This window comes from Ciona robusta, chromosome 9 (assembly GCF_009617815.1).
Source record: "Ciona robusta chromosome 9, ASM961781v2".
Taxonomy (NCBI): domain Eukaryota; kingdom Metazoa; phylum Chordata; class Ascidiacea; order Phlebobranchia; family Cionidae; genus Ciona; species Ciona robusta.
The window spans coordinates 3973227-3993314 of record NC_143243.1 but is presented as its reverse complement, the minus strand read 5'-3'; the positions used below and the strand labels follow the sequence as shown (position 1 = coordinate 3993314).

Here is a 20088-nt window from a genome sequence, read left to right as displayed (position 1 = left end):
AGTCACCAATGGCGACTAGAACCCGTTTTGTTGGTTACCTCAGATTTGTTTTTGATCGAGCCCAGTCGACCGTTGTAGTAAAAGGATTAACTAATATAGCAGGGTGGGGGTAGATGGGATACCTTTTCATTTTGTTTTCTCTTTTCATTTGGTAGTAAACAGAGAACATTTAATGAATTATAAAACCGTATCTTCACGACTTCCACAGACCATTGTTAGTTGTTTAAAACACGATTAGGCTATTTGGATATTATGTGTTAAAGGTGTCCCATCTTCCCCGACTCTACTGTCTTATGCTAATTAGTTTAAAACGTGTTTATTCATTAGATCTGTGATCTCTTGTTATTGTCCATTTGTTATATTCAAAATTTACTGCGAACGTTTTCGATTCGCATAACGTACTAGTGCAAAGTTTTAAACAACTGATTACTCGGTTTGAAAGTGTGATTACCTTTATTATTTCTGTACAAAATTAAGCGTTGGGGAACTTAAAACCAAAAACTATTGGGCCTCGCACACGCACCAATGCACCGCAGATAATACCGCATAAAATATACACTTTAAAATAGGAGAGTTATTGTTCATATGTCTGTTTACCTTGGTACGTGTGGGGATATAGCTCAGTGGTACAGCATTCGACTGCAGATCGTGAGGTCCCTGGTTCAAATCCGGGTGTCCCTTTTATTAATGTCTATTTATTATATCCGAAATTTACTTTGAACGATTTCGATTCGCATAACGTACTAGTGAAAAGTTTTAAACAACTGATTACTCGCTTTGAAAGTGTGATTACCTTTATTTTTCTGAACAAATTTAAGCGTTGGCGAACTTAAAACCAAAATCCATTGCGCCACGCACACGCACGAATGCACCGCAGATAGGTCACTATACTATACGCAACAGAAGTGCAAAGGAGTTGAATATTAGTTACCTTTTTAATAAAATGTGGTTTAAAATTAAAATTGTACGTTAAACAACAACAATGACCAACACTGGAACCCGAACCATCAATCTTCTGATGCGCAGTCAGACGGCGTATCCATTGGGCCATGCGACCATAGTTATGCAACTCTACAGTTCGCTTTCTATCTAACCTAATTTCGTTGGATTTGAATTAATTTGTATGGTATTAACACGATCAAGAGATTTGTTTTTTTTGTTTAAAATTATATATCCACTTTTCTTATTCGTATATTTGTACATTAAATGAACCAGTATTGAACAGAGAGGGACTCGAGTACTCAATCTTCTGATTGGACAATTCTAAACAAAACAAAATTGACCACATAGGGACTAGAACCCTCAATCTTCTGATTCGATGTCAGACGCCTTATCCACTGGGCCATGCGGCCTTTGCAGAAAAACACTGAAGTCCTCTTTCTATCTAGCCCAATTGCTTTGGAGTTGAATTCATTTTTATCATACATACATTTGTTATTTTTGTTTAAAATGATTTTCCACTTTTTTTTTCATGTAGTTGTACATTAAACAAATACTAATTGTCCACCGAAGGACTCGAACCGTCAGTCTTCAGTTTCGATGGCAGACGCCTTATTCATTAGGCTATGCGGCTGACGAAATGCACTGGTGTAAATTGTAAGAGTGCTAATTTAAACAAACGATTCGTATTTATATGGTTGTTTAACTTTTTGTAAAACTAGTACCTCGTCCGTATTTCGTTGCGGACTTTGAAGCTGATCTGTCCATACAATTTCGTTTAAAGCTATTGGAACACTTTGTTAAAATATAAAATAATTTGAGTTATGAGACTACGTCACCGGTTTTATTTCGGATTTCTGATATGTCCTCGGAATGGTGATTCGTTTTTGGACGATAAACACAATTCTAGAATTCAAACTAAAGTGCAATTATAATACCGCATGAAATATACACTTTAAAATAGGAAAGTTATTGTATATATATCTGCATTCCTTGCTACTTGTGGGGATATAGCTCAGTGGTAAAGCATTCGACTGCAGATCGAGAGGTCCCTAGTTCAAATCCGGGTGTCCCCTTTATTGTTGCTCATTTATTATATTCAAAATTTACTGCGAACGTTTTCGATTCGCATAACGTACTAGTGCAAAGTTTTAAACAACTGATTACTCGGTTTGAAAGTGTGATTACCTTTATTATTTCTGTACAAAATTAAGCGTTGGGGAACTTAAAACCAAAAACTATTGGGCCTCGCACACGCACCAATGCACCGCAGATAATACCGCATAAAATATACACTTTAAAATAGGAGAGTTATTGTTCATATGTCTGTTTACCTTGCTACGTGTGGGGATATAGCTCAGTGGTACAGCATTCGACTGCAGATCGTGAGGTCCCTGGTTCAAATCCGGGTGTCCCCTTTATTATTGTCCCTTTATTATTGTCCATTTATTATATCCGAAATTTACTTTGAACGATTTCGATTCGCATAACGTACTAGTGAAAAGTTTTAAACAACTGATTACTCGCTTTGAAAGTGTGATTACCTTTATTTTTCTGAACAAATTTAAGCGTTAGCGAACTTAAAACCAAAATCCATTGGGCCACGCACACGCACGAATGCACCGCAGATAGGTCACTATACTATACGCAACAGAAGTGCAAAGGATTTGAATATTAGTTACCTTTTTAATACAATGTGGTTTAAAATTAGAATTGTACGTTAAACAACAACAATGACCAACAGTGGAACCCGAACCATCAATCTTCTGTTGCGCAGTCAGACGGCGTATCCATTGGGCCATGCGACCATAGTTCTGCAACTCTACAGTTCGCTTTCTATCTAACCTAATTTCGTTGGATTTGAATTAATTTGTATGGTATTAACATGATCAAGAGATTTGTTTTTTTTTGTTTAAAATTATATATCCACTTTTCTTATTCGTATAGTTGTACATTAAATGAACCAGTATTGAACAGAGAGGGACTCGAGTACTCAATCTTCTGATTGGACAATTCTAAACAAAACAAAATTGACCGCATAGGGACTAGAACCCTCAATCTTCTGATTCGATGTCAGACGCCTTATCCACTGGGCCATGCGGCCTTTGCAGAAAAACACTGAAGTCCTCTTTCTATCTAGCCCAATTGCTTTGGAGTTGAATTCATTTTTATCATACATACATTTGTTATTTTTGTTTAAAATGATTTTCCACTTTTTTTTTCATGTAGTTGTACATTAAACAAATACTAATTGTCCACCGAAGGACTCGAACCGTCAGTCTTCAGTTTCGATGGCAGACGCCTTATTCATTAGGCTATGCGGCTGACGAAATGCACTGGTGTAAATTGTAAGAGTGCTAATTTAAACAAACGATTCGTATTTATATGGTTGTTTAACTTTTTGTAAAACTAGTACCTCGTCCGTATTTCGTTGCGGACTTTGAAGCTGATCTGTCCATACAATTTCGTTTAAAGCTATTGGAACACTTTGTTAAAATATAAAATAATTTGAGTTATGAGACTACGTCACCGGTTTTATTTCGGATTTCTGATATGTCCTCGGAATGGTGATTCGTTTTTGGACGATAAACACAATTCTAGAATTCAAACTAAAGTGCAATTATAATACCGCATGAAATATACACTTTAAAATAGGAAAGTTATTGTATATATATCTGCATTCCTTGCTACTTGTGGGGATATAGCTCAGTGGTAAAGCATTCGACTGCAGATCGAGAGGTCCCTAGTTCAAATCCGGGTGTCCCCTTTATTGTTGCTCATTTATTATATTCAAAATTTACTGCGAACGTTTTCGATTCGCATAACGTACTAGTGCAAAGTTTTAAACAACTGATTACTCGGTTTGAAAGTGTGATTACCTTTATTATTTCTGTACAAAATTAAGCGTTGGGGAACTTAAAACCAAAATCTATTGGGCCACGCACACGCACCAATGCACCGCAGATAATACCGCATAAAATATACACTTTAAAATAGGAGAGTTATTGTTCATATGTCTGTTTACTTTGCTACGTGTGGGGATATAGCTCAGTGGTAGAGCATTCGACTGCAGATCGAGATGTCCCTGGTTAAAATCCGGGTGTCCCCTTTATTATTGTCCCTTTATTATTGTCCATTTATTATATCCGAAATTTACTTTGAACGATTTCGATTCGCATAACGTACTATTGAAAAGTTTTAAACAGCTGATTACTCGCTTTGAAAGTGTGATTACCTTTATTTTTCTGTACAAATTTAAGCGTTAGCGAACTTAAAACCAAAATCCATTGGGCCACGCACACGCACGAATGCACCGCAGATAGGTCACTATACTATACGCAACAGAAGTGCAAGGGATTTGAATATTAGTTACCTTTTTAATACAATGTGGTTTAAAATTGGAATTTGACATTAAACAACAACCATGACCAACACAGGAACTCGAACCATCAATCTTCTGATTCGCAGTCAGACGGCGTATCTATGGGCCATGCGACCATAGTTCTGCAACTCTACAGTTCGCTTTCTATCCAACCTAATTTCGTTGGATTTGAATTAATTTGTGTGGTATTAACATGATCAAGAGATTTGTTTTTTTTTGTTTAAAATTATATATCCACTTTACTTATTCGTATAGTTGTACATTAAATGAACCAGTATTGAACAGAGAGGGACTCGAGTACTCAATCTTCTGATTGGACAATTCTAAACAAAACAAGATTGACCGCATAGGGACTACAACCCTCAATCTTCTGATTCGATGTCATACGCCTTATCCACTGGGCCATGCGGCCATTGCAGAAAAACACTGAAGTCCGCTTTCTATCTAGCCCAATTGCTTTGGAGTTGAATTCATTTTTATCATACATACATTTGTTATTTTTGTTTAAAATGATTTTCCACTTTTTTTTCATGTAGTTGTACATTAAACAAATACTAATTGACCACCGAAGGACTCGAACCCCCAGTCTTCAGATTCGATGTCAGACGCCTTATTCATTAGGCTATGCGGCTGACGAAATGCACTGGTGTAAATTGTAAGAGTGCTAATTTAAATAAACGATTTGTATTTATATGGTTGTGTAACTTCATGTAAAACTAGTACCTCGTCCGTATTTCGTTGCAGACTTTGCAGCTGATCTGTCCATACAATTTCATTTAAAGCTATTGGAACACTTTGTTAAAATATAAAATAATTTGTGTTAAGAGACTACGTCACCGGTTTTATTTCAGATTTCTGTTATGTGCTCGGAATGGTGATTCGTTTTTTAGACGATAAACACGATTTTAGAATTAAAAGAAAGTACAATTATAATACCGCATGAAATATACACTTTAAAATAGGAAAGTGATTGTATATATGTTTGTATAACTTGCAATGTGTGGGGATATAGCTCAGTAGTAGAGCATTCGACTGCAGATCGAGAGGTCCCTGGTTCAAATCCGGGTGTCCCCTTTATTATTGTCCATTTATTATATCCAACATTTACTTCGAACATTTTCGATTCGCATAACGTACTAGTGCAAAGTTTTAAACAACTGATTACTCGGTTTTAAAGTATGATTACCTTTATTTTTCTGTACAAATTTAAGCGTTAGCGAACTTAAAGCCAAAATCCATTGGGCCACGCACTCGCACGAATGCACCGCAGGTAGGTCACTATACTATACGCAACAGAAGTGCAGGTGATTTGAATATTAGTTACCTTTTTAATACAATGTGGTTTAAAATTAGAATTGTATGTTAAACAACAACAATGACCAACACAGGAACCCGAACCATCAATCTTCTGATTCGTAGTCAGACGCCTTATCCATTGGCCATGCGGCCATTGCTATAAAACACTGAAGTCCGCTTTCTATCTAGCCCAATTGCTTTGAAGTTGAATTCATTTTTTAAATGCATACATTTGTTATTTTTGTTTAAAATGCTTTTCCACTTTTTTTTCATGTAGTTGTACATTGAACAAATACTTATTGACCACCGAAGGTCTCGAACCCTCAGTCTTCAGATTCGATATCTGTAGCTGCACGGTATAAAATGGTGGCGCTGTTCTCGTTTATGTTTGTTATACTCACTCTATGTTACGTCGCCTTTTTTCTCCCGTTTTGTTCACTCGTGTAACCGTTTAGTTTGACCTTTTTATGAGTGACGGGACGGCAGGCAGATCCCTATTTTAGCCACTCCAATTCATTGCAGGTAATCTTGTGTGTATTTCTGGTGTTCGCTAATCTGTTACTCGTTATTTATACTGGTTTATTTCATTTTTCTAGTTACCGCTATTATGCTTCGGAAAATATAAGTTGAAGCCAGAACGAAGCGCGTAATTCTTGAGAGTGGGGGATCTGTTTTAAACACAGCTGAATAAAACTTTCAGCCGCAGCCACAGTAACTGCAACTAACTTCAACAACTGCCGTTCCGATATTGTGAACATGAGTGAAGCAAGTAAACTCGTCGATGTTTCCGCTACCCGCCCTAAAGATCATGATGAAACATTTCTTATTGACGAACAACACATCACGCAGCGTCGAAAAGATGTTCGCTGCGAAGCAGATGAAGTTAAATCACTAAGGTATGATTTAGCGAACTCTGAACAACTTTTAGTTGCATTGTGTTCAGAGGTGGAAGAGCTTCTTGTTATGACAAACGACAAGCATTGTATACGAAGAAGAATGTCGTGCTTGTTTGACGAAAGACGCAAATTTGAAAGCCTAACTGTAGCTCTACTTGCGGACGCACGTTTTAAAGACCAGCACGAACGAATACAGAGTACTAAAGTCAAAGTAAATGAAACCGTCTCTAAATTGTCGGAAAATGCTAGAGACGCCATCAAGCAAATTACACAAGTGTTGTCGTCAAATCGTTCAAGTGTCTCTAAATTATCATCTGTTGGTTTAGATTCCAAACTGAAGAAGGAACGATACAAGCATCAGGAAGAGATTGCAGCCCTACGAGAAGAGCTTAATTATATCAAAGAATCTCAGAATCTTAGAGTTTCTAAGCTAGAAAACGAGCACGCTCGAAGGGTTCTCGAACTCAACAAGTCGATTGCGACACACGGCGCACGTGCAGACGCTTGTTTAAACGCCGCCCTGAGCGAAAATCCTTACGGCGTGACCGACGTCGATTATAATGAGGCCACGAAAAGCGTTGCTGTTGAGCAACCAACAGAAAAGTTGGATCGGTATTTTGCGAACGCGACCCAACCAAAGGAAAGAAGTACATTTGCCAGTCCCCGACCAAGCTTTCGTGTTGACGCCGCCTCATTTATACCTGCCTCCAAGGCGGCAGTTGGTAGTAATATTAGACAATTATTCACCCCTTCCGTACCTAATTATATTAAGTCGATGCCCTCAACTTCAAATAACAATCATTCTATCCAACAGAGTTACAGACTTCCAAAAGTTAAAATCGATGTATTTTTCGGTGATGCGTTAAAGTACCCAGCTTGGGAGACGGCGTTCAATGCACTCGTGGAGTCAAAATCAAGTTCCATTGCCGAAAAGCTAAACCTGTTGGGTCAACATCTATCCGGAGAACCGAAGTGTTTGGTGGAAGGATTTCTGCTCTTGCAAACAGAAGACGCATATGAAGAAACCAAGCAGCGTTTGAAACAGAGGTATGGAAACGATAGTATCGTTAGTAAAGCTTTTACGGATAAACTCAGTCGGTGGCCCACAATCAGGGCAAACGATCCCGTTGGCATTCGTAAATATTCCGATTTCCTAACGCAAGTCGTTGCCGCCAAACAGAAGATATACAATCTTAAAATACTCGATTTCCCGCAAGAAAGTAACAAAGTTCTTGCTCGGCTGCCTTCTCAAATAATTAGACAATGGCGAGAATACCTTCGGCAGTATAAAACTGAGTCTAAGTACGATGATTATCCCCCTTTCGAATACCTTGTGTCCTTTATTCACGAACAAGCTGAGCGTGAAAATATACCCGAACTGCAAGATATTGTTTGCGGACACGAAAAGCCCAACCGACCCAGGTCATACGACAAAACGAGCAACGCAAAATGTTTTCAGGTGCGTACCAATGACATGCAAAACGATCAACGACGCCTTAAAATATCTCTTAAACACCAATTTCTATGTCGATACTGTAAATCCAAACACCACATAGATGACTGTAGGGAGTTTGATAAGTTGACGCGATCAAACAAAATAGAGTTCCTACGTCATGAACGACTCTGTTATAGTTGCGGTATAAGTGATGATCATATTGCCCGGTTTTGCCCGCAAAGAGTGGAGTGCAGACAATGTGGAAAGAAACATCTTACCGCACTTCATATATATCGAAACCCAGGGTCATCAGTCAGTAACCTTTGTTCGCAAGTTTGTGAAATGATAGGCAATGAGCCATGTTGCGATAATGCGATGATTGTTCCTGTGTGGGTACGAAACGGTAACGCGTCCCAAAAAGAAGTTCTAACATATTGTATCCTAGACGACCAATCTAATAAATCATTTATATCTGAGAGCCTGCAGATGCAACTGGGAGCGTTGGGGACAAAAACCCATCTGAGTCTGTCCACCATGTATAAAGGAAACGCACCCATAATCAGTTGTCGTGTACGAGACTTGGAAGTGATGAGGTACGATCGATCAATCAGCATCGCAATTCCTTCAGTTTTTACGAGACCAGAGATACCCGCCAACCCAAGCCAGATACCACGCCGTGAAACAGCTCTACAATGGGAACATTTGCGAAAAATTGCAGGTGAGCTGATTCCTTTCCAACCGGGGATTGAAATCGGGCTTTTAATTGGTAGCAACATACCAAGCGCTATAAAACCTCGGGACGTAGTTTCTGGCGGAGAAGACGAGCCATATGCTCAACGATCAATTCTAGGGTGGGGTATCGTCGGAACGGTTTGTAAAGATCACGTGATCCAAGAAAATAAAGCGGTGGTCCATAGATGCTTTATGCACCAAAGCGTAAATCGGACACATATTGTAAGGAAAGTGAGCACTAAGGAAATTCTTAATCCCAATACAATTAGACAAAGCCTGGAAAGAGATTTTTTAGAAGATAATTCGCTTGAAACGATGTCAATCGACGATCGAAAGTTCATCGATATAATTACGAGGAACATAGAACAGCGTTCAGATGGACATTATGAAATGCCATTGCCATTAAAATCTAGAGAGGTTCGATTGCCTAACAATAAAGGCCTTGCCATTAAACGACTGTCGCAACTTAAGCGCAGGTTTCAACGCTGTTCTTCGTACTACAACGATTACAAAATTTTCATGAAAGATGTAATTCTGGAGTGTGCTGAGGAGGCGACCGACGACTCGGAGTCTATTGCAATGGTGAACTATGTACCACATACAGGAATATATCACCCAAAGAAACCCGGAAAGATAAGAGTTGTGTTTGATTGTTCAGCCGAATATCAAGGAACATCACTAAATAGTAACTTGTTACAGGGTCCAGACTTGCTTAACAACTTAATGGGCGTTATTATTCGTTTCAGAAAAAAGAATGTGGCCGTGATGACGGATATAAAATCCATGTTCCACCAGTTCTACGTAAAACGAATAGATCGAGATCTTCTGAGATTCTTGTGGTGGAAAGATGGCGATATGCAAAAACCTATAGTGGAATATCGAATGAAGGTACATTTGTTTGGTGCTGTAAGCTCGCCAGGGATCGCCAATTTTGGACTTAAACGAGCAGCCGATGATGGGGAAGAAGAATTTGGAAGTAAAGCGGCGAACTTTATTCGCGATAATTTTTATGTAGATGACGGTCTCTTATCTGTAGCAACTCCTGAGGAAGCAATTGATGTCATACACCAAGCTAAAGGTATTTGTGAGAAAGCTGGTTTGCAGCTCCACAAAATCATCAGCAATAATCGAAAAGTTTTAAAAAGTGTGTCTTCTGATGAGCGCTGTGCCTCGTTTATTAACTTAGACGTCACTCAAGATCATTTGCCGTTAGAGAGAGCACTCGGTGTTTCTTGGTGTATAGAAAACGATGCGTTTAGGTTTAAAATCGAGCTAAACGATAAGCCCCCTACAAGAAGAAACATTCTTTCCACTGTTTGTTCAATATACGATCCACTTTCTTTTTTTTCTCCAGTTGTTTTAATGGGAAAAAGATATTACAGGAATTGTGCAAAGACAAAGCGGATTGGGATGATCCAATACCAGATCACCTTCGTATCAGATGGGACCGATGGAAAAACGAGATCGCTCAAGTGGAACAGCTAGAGATTAAGCGATGCTTTCACCCAAAAGATTTCGGAACAGTGAAAACAATAGAGGTACACCATTTTTCAGACGCGAGTTTTGACGGATACGAGCAGTGCTCGTATTTACGTTTGATAGACGACTGCGGTAAAGTACATTGTTCTTTTATAATGGGTAAATCACGAGTAGCACCTCTAAAACAGATGACAATTCCTCGTCTGGAATTGACTGCAGCTGTCGTTTCAGCAAGAGTCAGTGCTTACCTAAAACGCAATCTGCACTACAGTAACTACTCCGACATTTTCTGGGTAGACAGTAAAATTGTATTGGGCTATATTAACAATGACGCAAAGCGGTTTAACATCTTTGTAGCTAACAGAGTTCAGCAGATTCGGGACGTGACCCACCCAAAATCCTGGTTTTATGTGAACGGAAGAGAGGACCCTAGTGATCTAGCTAGCAGAGGAATGCGTCCTTCTCAACTAACTTCCGATTCGATGTGGATGAGCGGACCCTCATTCTTATGGCAGAAAGAAATAGTTTACAGCAACGAGGTTAAATACCGTACTAACATTGAACTAGAACTCCATATCAAGTCAGAAATGCGAAAAGCAACCTCCTTTTATTCAATCGAACGAAAATTGGAGCCAAATAACTTTGAACTATCTAGATTGGAGTATTTTTCAGATTGGTTTCGGACAAAAAGAGCGGTTGCTAACTGTATGGTGTACATTGGAATTTTGCGGAAAACTCAACCCATCCCAAACGTCAACGTGGACTTGTTAAAAAGGGCAGAAAATTTAATCATGCGGAATTTGCAGCGCGAACATTTTTCTGCCGAGATTGCATCCATTTCAAAAGTGGGAAGAAAAGATGATATGACTGAGCCCTTCCCACGTTCAAGGTATGTAAGAAAAACGAGTTCATTATATAGGTTGGATCCGTTCTTGGACGAAGACGGGATTCTTCGAATTGGTGGTAGACTTCGGCGTTCGTCTCTGAAGTATGAAATGAAGCATCCTAAAATTCTTCCTCAAAAATCGCACGTAACATCGTTGATAGACATTAACCACATGGGCCGCGGGATGACTCAAAATCATATCAGGCAAAATGGATGGTGGATTATCGGAAGTTCTTCATGTATATCTCACTACATCACTAAATGTGTTATTTGTAGAAAAATTCGCAGGACACCAGCCACGCAGAAAATGGGCGATCTTCCCTCGGACAGAATGACACCGACAGCACCCTTTGTTTACAGCGCTGTAGATTACTTTGATCCATTCCTCATCAAGGAGAGACGTTCTACACTGAAACGTTATGGTGTTTTATTTACGTGTTTATGCTCCCGAGCTATCCACATTGAGACCGCAATTTCCTTAGATACGAGCTCATTTTTAAATGCTTTGCGCAGATTCCTCTGTCGGCGTGGTCCAATTCTTCAACTTCGCTCGGATTGCGGCACAAATCTAGTTGGAGCTTGCAACGAGTTGAGGAGCTGTTTAAACGATATGGATCAAGAAGCAATCTCAAAGTTTTTAATTAAAAAAAATTGTGACTATTTTCATTTTCAGTTCAATCCACCTCACGCTAGTGTTACGTTGTGGGTATGAGGGCTTTGAGCCCACATACGCTTATTTACTTTTATGTTGTGTGTGCTTTTATGTTTGCATTATTTCAGTCTTTGTTGTGTGCGATGTTTAAATTGTCGATTTCATTGTCTATTTTTATTGGTTTTCCTTATCACTGTTTCACTTTTGTTCACTGTTGTCACGCTTGGTTTCTTTGATTTTTCACACGTTTAAGTCACGGCGTTTCTGTGCCGTTGGGCTGATTGAAGTGATTTGCGCGTTTTCTATTTCTCGTTTCTATTCGCTTGTTGGGTTAGTTCTCGTTGTATCGTGTTGTTGAAAGGTTGTGTAATTGTCTTAAATATTGTGCGAAGTGTCATTTGAGTCGTTTTGCAAAATACGGTTGTTGTTAGCGTGTACGCTAACTTGTTTATCGGTCATTGCCACTTTTACATTTTAGAACTTCTGTTTTTATGTTTGCTTTTATTAAAACGGTATACGATTTTATATAGTTGTTTCAGTTTAGAGCAGACTACGACAGGCAGGCCCCGCGATTGGCCGTTAGGGCAACGTCCCGGACCAAACACCTCAAACACGTAACAAAAACTTGGCGATCCTGCCAGGACGTTGCAATCGTTACATCCGCCGTCTGTAGTCTGCTTACAACGAGAACTCGATCAGTTTTTAACCGTCTATTGTTAAAATAGTATGGCTTTTAATGTTTTTATTTCACCACCTACGTTTTCCCCTGATTGTGATTTGGGAAATTTTATAAAACTGTTCGATTCCTATTGCGAAAGTGTCAAAGCTTCAGATGATGTAAAACGGCACATGTTTATCACCGCTATCAGTCAAGATTTACGATGGCAACTTTAAGGAAAAGATCCTTGCATATTCAATCTATCGTATAAGACTTTGACAGAACGTGCACTTGGTTTGAACAACATCAAAGTTCATCGGGAACGGTTAAGGGAAGAACTGTTGAAACGGCGACAGTTACCAAGAGAAACCACCCGTGAGTTTGCTTTTGCTGTTAAAAGTCTTGGTGATCGTGCTTATCCAGACGTTGATAACGAAGCAGCAATACGGAATGAAGTCACATACTTGGTATTCACTTGTGGCTTGGCGGATCGTGACTTTGCAAAAACCATTCCAAGTAAATTGGATTACTCGCGAGATTTTTGGGCCGCTGTTCAATTGGCAATTAACACGAATACTACAGGCAGTCTAGAGGTAGCGCCGGTTGACTCGTTACGTGCTCGAGGCTCAGACGTGGTGAACGTCGGTAGCACCAATCAAATCGCCGAAAGCTTAAAAGCAGTACAACAAAGCATCGAAGGTCTACAACGTATGATGTCACATAAACCTGAGATTCAACAGCGACAATGGCCGGATTCACAAACCCGTGAGCCGTACCGAACTCTTAATGCTGCGAACTTGTTGCATCGGAACCGTGAGTGTTACGGATGTGGAAAGTTAGGACATATACGTCGATTCTGCAATAATGTTCGGCAAGTAAGCAGACCTGATATTAAAATTAACGATGTATACATAAGAAATACAAATGTACGAAGTAAAAATGCCTTTTTTAGGAAAGAAATCCATTCGCGACCTCCGTATATCCCGCGGAGCAACACTGAAACTGTATCTAATGAACGCATAGAAAAAGTAAGTTGCCTAAAAGCTGCAAAACTTCACCGCTTTGCTAACGTCGTTGTCAACGGGACTGTAGTTTCTGCTCTCGTGGATTCTGGGTCCACAATTACTCTTTTACGAGCAGATGTGCTGCATACTTTATTTGTAAACAAAAAGTTAGACGCAGTTCCGCGTCATATGCGCTTTGTAGGTCCAAGCGACGAATCAGTGACAATGTTGGGTGTTACCAGAATCCCACTTTCAGTGGGCGGACTCAAAACGAATGTCGAAGTTTTTGTGTCGCCAGAAATTGCTCATAAGATGATACTGGGCCTTGATTTTTTAGAAAATAATCACTGTAAATTGTGTTACAGCTCGAACTTGATGTCAGTTGGTGAATCCACCGTGCCTCTTTTGAGCAAACCTTTTATCCCTGAACGACAAGAAGTTTACGTTACCGAATCAATAGATCTCCCATCCATGACTGAAATCATCATTAATGGTACACTGGAACATCATCACAACAATGACGGTTGGCCAGATTTTCCTGTTTTGGTTGAACGTAACGAAGACTTTGGTACAAGGTATAGTTTGCTCACTGCTAATTGTATAGTCACTGCCAAATCCGGAATTGTTCCCGTACGGATAGCTAACTTTACCGATGACCACATTAACATACCCAGTGGTGTTCGAATTGCCGCTGCTTTACCATTATCGGCCTTTGGTAAAAGTGATTGTTACCTGCCTGAAACATGCGTTGCCTTAAACGTTCCAGGCCCCGCATCTAATTCAACCCGCAAGTTAAAGCACAGTATATGCACCCTTAGCAAATCATCCGCCAGTAATGCTAAATTTGAGGCTATAAGAGATGGTGTAAAACTAGGTGATAAACTGAAGCAACATCAGAAAGATCAGGTGTGGAACCTATTGCGAAGTCACGAACGAGCCTTTTCTACATCATCAAACGATTTGGGTCAGACAAGTCTTATGAAACACGACATCGACACAGGTGATGCCAACCCGATACGTCTCCCTCCTCGACGTACCTCCTACCATGCAAGGCAACAAATCGAAAACATAATCACCGAAATGAAAGAACAGAACTTGATTCGCCATTCTACGTCACCATGGTCCAGTCCAATTGTGCTGGTGAAAAAGAAATCTGGTGAGATGCGATTTTGTGTTGATTACAGACGATTAAACGATGTATCCAAAAAGAATAGCTATCCAATACCACGAGTAGATGACAGTCTCGATGAAATGTCTGGTTCCGTGTATTTTTCAACCCTAGATCTGAAATCAGGATACTGGCAAATCCCAATGGACCACGAATCACGAGAGAAGACGGCATTTTCAAGTCATGTTGGATTATACGAATTTAATGTCATGCCAATGGGCCTGTCCAACTCAGCTGCAACGTTCCAAAACTTGATGAGAATCGTTTTGAACGGTATAGAATGGAATGGTGCCTTGGCCTACTTGGACGACATAATCGTGTACGGACGAACATTTGACGAACATATTCAGCGTTTAGATGAAGTGCTTGGCCGGATCGAAAAGGCCGGTCTTACATTGAAACCAACGAAGTGTGACCTGTTTGGAGAAAGCGTTGGGTTCTTAGGTCATATCGTTTAAAAAGATGGGATTTGTTGTGATCCTGCAAAGGTTGCGGCGGTCAAGGCGTGGCCTGTTCCGAGGAACACCAAACAAGTACGACAATTTGTAGGGCTTACGTCATATTACCGTAAATTCGTTAAAGATTACGCAGCAAAAGCATCACCCCTGCACAAACTAACCGAAAAAGGTTGCAGATTCCAATGGTCCGATGATTGTCAGAAAGCATTCGCCTCCTTGAAAGACGCATTGACTTGTGCACCGGTACTGCAGTACCCCGACTTTACCAAACATTTTTTTAGATACAGACGCCTCGGACACTGCGATCGGTTGCGTTCTGGGTCAAGTTGTAGACGGGAAAGAACATGTCGTCGCCTATGGGAGCCGCACCCTGACGAAGGCCGAAAAACATTATTCTACAACACGCAAAGAACTATTGGCAGTTATATTTTCAACCAAACTGTTTAAATGTTACCTTGCAGGCGCTCATTTTACCCTGAGAACAGACCATGCTTCATTACGTTGGCTGTGGCAATCGCGTGATCTATACGGACAATGTGCTCGCTGGGTTGAACACCTCGCCCAGTTTAATTTCGATTTAATACACAGACCAGGAAGCAAGCACAACAACGCGGATGCTTTAAGTCGGCTGGAGGTTGGCGAGGACTTCCCTTACCCGTTAAAAAATGACAGTGGCAATAATGACAACGATGGCGTACAGATGGAACAGGTGTGTCAGTTGCATTTAACCTCTGCATTAGGTAAAACCACTACAGAGATAGAGAACGCACAACGTTTGGACGATCAGCTCACTCACGTTCTCCCCTGGTTGGACCGTGGTTTACGACCTACCTATAGAAAAGTGAAGAAACTGGGAAAAGAGGCGCTACACTACTGGGCGATATTCTCGAAACTCACAAGCGAAAATGGATTGCTGTACGTCAAGGCTGACAACAATAGCATACCAGGTGCGTTAACATATAAATTAGCGGTTCCTCAAAACTTGAGGCACGAGATCATTGAATCTCTTCACGACCCAGCTCACGGGGGTGGTCATCTAGGCGTCACTAAAACCCTTGGAAAAGTTGTGGAAAGGTTTTATTGGCCACGACAGAAGGAAGATGTTGAAAAGTATTGTAGACAATGTCATTGTGCGTATTGAACAAAAAGCCTAACAAAACGATACAAGCACCGCTTGTCCCATCCACTGAACTAAAAGCGATGCAAAGGATTGAAATTGATGTACTTGGTCCTTTGCCGGTCACAAGAGCAGGCTATCAGTTTATATTGGTTGCTTGCGATGTTTTCACAAAGTACGTTCGAGCATGGCCCATGCGGCAACTGTAGCGGTTGATTGTGCTCTAGCACAGATTTAATGATATAAAGATAGCTAAATTTAACACTAATGCATAAAGATTGAATATAAAGCAACGTTGTATAGCGATAACAAAAGCATGACAGGAATAGAATGCAGTTTCGCTGCTTTCGTAACATCTACTTTCCCGTCATTCTAATCGTGATAATAAAACAATTACCCAGTTGTGTGTATGCCAGGCGAGGCAATTGCCACATGCCAATGACGCGTTTTATTGTTTCGCTACACGTGTTTTTCGTTATATAAACCTTTCACTTTCCTGTACTGTGAGGCAGTACGGGGCTTGCAATACCCTGCTGTTCTCACTTTGTCTCTAAGCTCGATGTCGCACTTTCACCGTACAATAAACTGAGATGTGCCGTACAAGTGTCATACATCGGTGTGCGGAGTCGGATAGCGTGTGCGTCGGGGCAGGATGGAACAGCGTCGTCGCGAGGCTTCGGAGCGCGAACCCGCAACTTCAACATTGGCCGCCCCCCACAATTGGTGAACCGCTGGACACAATCCTTCCGATGGCAACTGCAGTCAACGGTGATTCTTTTTCTGTTTATGTACTTTATGCATATTGTGAGCTGACCACTCACAGGGTTTCACTAGTCTATGTGGCCCTAATACTATATAATTTATTACTGTTGACGTGGGTCCGACCAAGACCTCCAACTAGCATAACCGTTGAGTTGTTGTGCTATATACTTTATTACTGTTGAAGCAGGGTCCGACAAAGACCTCCAACTAGCATAACCGTTGAGTTGTTATATGTGCTTTATACTTTATTACTGTTGAAGTGAGTCTGACTAAGACCCCAACAAGCATAACCGTTGAGGTGGGTAAAATAATGATTTCCCCCAACGAGTGATGGCAAAATGCCCTCTTGTACCTATTTTTTAGACTTATTGTGAGTTGATACACTCGCAGGGTTTCATTAATGTTATGGCCCGAATGTCTATTTCTTCTTTGGTCTTATATTTGTATGCATATTGTGAGTTAGCACACTCACAGGGATTCAGCTGCCTATACCTGAACCGCTACCTTACAGTAAATTGTTCGCTTGTTACTGCAGGAGCCATTTGTCGTTTAAAACCCAGTTTTATCTCTACCTATCTTACCCGCTCGTTATTGTATTTAAATATTCAATCTCTATGGCATTAGTACTTTCTCTCCAATTTGTTTTTCAGACAATCTGCTGCTCGAGTACTGATACTCTACTGATACCCTGCACGACACTGCGAAAGCGTGAGCGAAATTTGATCAAATGTCCTCATCGATGCCTAGTCTAGTCTGCTCAACACAAGAAGTTGCGAATCTTGCAACAAGTCTACCGTCGTGAACCTGTCAAGTAGCGACAAAACAATTTCAAGATGAGGAACAAATGAACAATACTCGCGATTGCGGACGTATATGAAACCATTCTGTGTGGTGTGGGCGTATTTGTAGCGGTTGATTGTGCTCTAGCACAGATTTAATGATATAAAGATAGCTAAATTTAACACTAATGCATAAAGATTGAATATAAAGCAACGTTGTATAGCGATAACAAAAGCATGACAGGAATAGAATGCAGTTTCGCTGCTTTCGTAACATCTACTTTCCCGTCATTCTAATCGTGATAATAAAACAATTACCCAGTTGTGTGTATGCCAGGCGAGGCAATTGCCACATGCCAATGACGCGTTTTATTGTTTCGCTACACGTGTTTTTCGTTATATAAACCTTTCACTTTCCTGTACTGTGAGGCAGTACGGGGCTTGCAATACCCTGCTGTTCTCACTTTGTCTCTAAGCTCGATGTCGCACTTTCACCGTACAATAAACTGAGATGTGCCGTACAAGTGCCATACATCGGTGTGCGGAGTCGGATAGCGTGTGCGTCGGGGCAGGATGGAACAGCGTCGTCGCGAGGCTTCGGAGCGCGAACCCGCAACTTCAACATTGGCCGCCCCCCACAATTGGTGAACCGCTGGACACAATCCTTCCGATGGCAACTGCAGTCAACGGTGAATCTTTTTCTGTTTATGTACTTTATGCATATTGTGAGCTGACCACTCACAGGGTTTCACAAGTCTATGTGGCCCGAATATTATATACTTTATTACTGTTGAAGTGAGTCTGACTAAGACCCCAACAAGCATAACCGTTGCGATGGGTAAAATAATGTTTTCCCCCAACGAGTGATGGCAAAATGCCATCTTAACCTATTTTTTAGGCTTATTGTGAGTTGATACACTCGCAGGGTTTCATTAATGTTATGGCCCGAATGTCTATTTCTTCTTTGGTCTTATATTTATATGCATATTGGGAGTTAGCACACTCACAGGGATTCAGATGCCTATACCTGACCCACTACCTTACAGTAAATTGTTCGGTTGTTACTGCAGAAGCCATTTGTCGTTTATATCCCAGTTTCATCTCCACCTATCTTATCCGTTCGTTATTGTATTTATATATTCAATCTCTATGGCATTAGTACTTTCTCTCCAATTTGTTTTTCAGACAATCTGCTGCTCGAGTACTGATACTCTACTGATACCCTGCACGACACTACGAAAGCGTGAGCGAAATTTGATCAAATGTCCTCATCGATGCCTAGTCTAGTCTGCTCAACACAAGAAGTTGCGAATCTTGCAACAAGTCTACCGTCGTGAACCTGTCAAGTAGCGACAAAACAATTTCAAGATGAGGAACAAATGAACAATACTCGCGATTGCGGACGTATATGAAACCATTCTGTGTGGTGTGGGCGTATTTGTACCGGTTGATTGTGCTCTAGCACAGATTTAATGATATAAAGATAGCTAAATTTAACACTAATGCATAAAGATTGAATATAAAGCAACGTTGTATAGCGATAACAAAAGCATGACAGGAATAGAATGCAGTTTCGCTGCTTTCGTAACATCTACTTTCCCGTCATTCTAATCGTGATAATAAAACAATTACCCAGTTGTGTGTATGCCAGGCGAGGCAATTGCCACATGCCAATGACGCGTTTTATTGTTTCGCTACACGTGTTTTTCGTTATATAAACCTTTCACTTTCCTGTACTGTGAGGCAGTACGGGGCTTGCAATACCCTGCTGTTCTCACTTTGTCTCTAAGCTCGATGTCGCACTTTCACCGTACAATAAACTGAGATGTGCCGTACAAGTGTCATACATCGGTGTGCGGAGTCGGATAGCGTGTGCGTCGGGGCAGGATGGAACAGCGTCGTCGCGAGGCTTCGGAGCGCGAACCCGCAACTTCAACATTGGCCGCCCCCCACAATTGGTGAACCGCTGGACACAATCCTTCCGATGGCAACTGCAGTCAACGGTGAATCTTTTTCTGTTTATGTACTTTATGCATATTGTGAGCTGACCACTCACAGGGTTTCACAAGTCTATGTGGCCCGAATATTATATACTTTATTACTGTTGAAGTGAGTCTGACTAAGACCCCAACAAGCATAACCGTTGCGATGGGTAAAATAATGTTTTCCCCCAACGAGTGATGGCAAAATGCCATCTTAACCTATTTTTTAGGCTTATTGTGAGTTGATACACTCGCAGGGTTTCATTAATGTTATGGCCCGAATGTCTATTTCTTCTTTGGTCTTATATTTATATGCATATTGTGAGTTAGCACACTCACAGGGATTCAGATGCCTATACCTGACCCACTACCTTACAGTAAATTGTTCGGTTGTTACTGCAGAAGCCATTTGTCGTTTATATCCCAGTTTCATCTCCACCTATCTTATCCGTTCGTTATTGTA

At 40.6% G+C, this 20088-nt stretch overlaps 3 protein-coding genes and 6 non-coding genes across 17 annotated transcripts; all 9 read left to right on the top strand.

Annotated features, from left to right (window-relative positions):
• Nucleotides 1–609: 609 nt before the first annotated feature.
• On the top strand, nt 610–681 carry Trnac-gca (transfer RNA cysteine (anticodon GCA)). Its single transcript has one exon. It is a non-coding gene; the product is annotated as a tRNA-Cys (tRNA).
• Nucleotides 682–1943: 1262 nt separating this feature from the next.
• On the top strand, nt 1944–2015 carry Trnac-gca (transfer RNA cysteine (anticodon GCA)). Its single transcript has one exon. It is a non-coding gene; the product is annotated as a tRNA-Cys (tRNA).
• A 270-nt stretch (nt 2016–2285) lies between these two features.
• Nucleotides 2286–2357, top strand: Trnac-gca (transfer RNA cysteine (anticodon GCA)). Its single transcript has one exon. It is a non-coding gene; the product is annotated as a tRNA-Cys (tRNA).
• A 1277-nt stretch (nt 2358–3634) lies between these two features.
• Trnac-gca (transfer RNA cysteine (anticodon GCA)) lies at nt 3635–3706 on the top strand. The gene has a single exon. It is a non-coding gene; the product is annotated as a tRNA-Cys (tRNA).
• A 270-nt stretch (nt 3707–3976) lies between these two features.
• Nucleotides 3977–4048, top strand: Trnac-gca (transfer RNA cysteine (anticodon GCA)). The gene has a single exon. It is a non-coding gene; the product is annotated as a tRNA-Cys (tRNA).
• Nucleotides 4049–5323: 1275 nt separating this feature from the next.
• On the top strand, nt 5324–5395 carry Trnac-gca (transfer RNA cysteine (anticodon GCA)). Its single transcript has one exon. It is a non-coding gene; the product is annotated as a tRNA-Cys (tRNA).
• A 572-nt stretch (nt 5396–5967) lies between these two features.
• On the top strand, nt 5968–12515 carry LOC149731085 (uncharacterized). 9 transcript variants are annotated; one of them, XM_089885311.1, is made up of 4 exons: nt 5968–6139; nt 6214–9758; nt 10063–10218; nt 10524–12515. In XM_089885311.1, the coding sequence occupies exons 2-3, from the start codon at nt 6374–6376 to the stop codon at nt 10092–10094; spliced, it is 3417 nt and encodes a 1138-aa protein (XP_089741437.1). In that variant the 5' UTR covers nt 5968–6139; nt 6214–6373; the 3' UTR covers nt 10095–10218; nt 10524–12515. The 9 variants fall into 9 exon arrangements, with proteins under 9 accessions (XP_089741437.1, XP_089741435.1, XP_089741434.1 ...); XM_089885309.1 differs by having other exon boundaries at nt 10517–12515; XM_089885308.1 differs by having other exon boundaries at nt 6214–10218; nt 10517–10698; nt 10832–12515.
• Nucleotides 10315–11757, top strand: LOC149731086 (uncharacterized). Its single transcript, XM_089885535.1, has one exon. It carries the CDS (start codon nt 10315–10317, stop codon nt 11755–11757), a length of 1443 nt encoding a protein of 480 aa, XP_089741661.1.
• Nucleotides 12424–18167, top strand: LOC149731084 (uncharacterized). Its single transcript, XM_089885534.1, has 3 exons — nt 12424–12514; nt 12593–13260; nt 16149–18167. The coding sequence occupies exons 1-3, from the start codon at nt 12424–12426 to the stop codon at nt 16173–16175; spliced, it is 786 nt and encodes a 261-aa protein (XP_089741660.1). The 3' UTR covers nt 16176–18167.
• The last annotated feature ends 1921 nt before the right edge of the window (nt 18168–20088 follow it).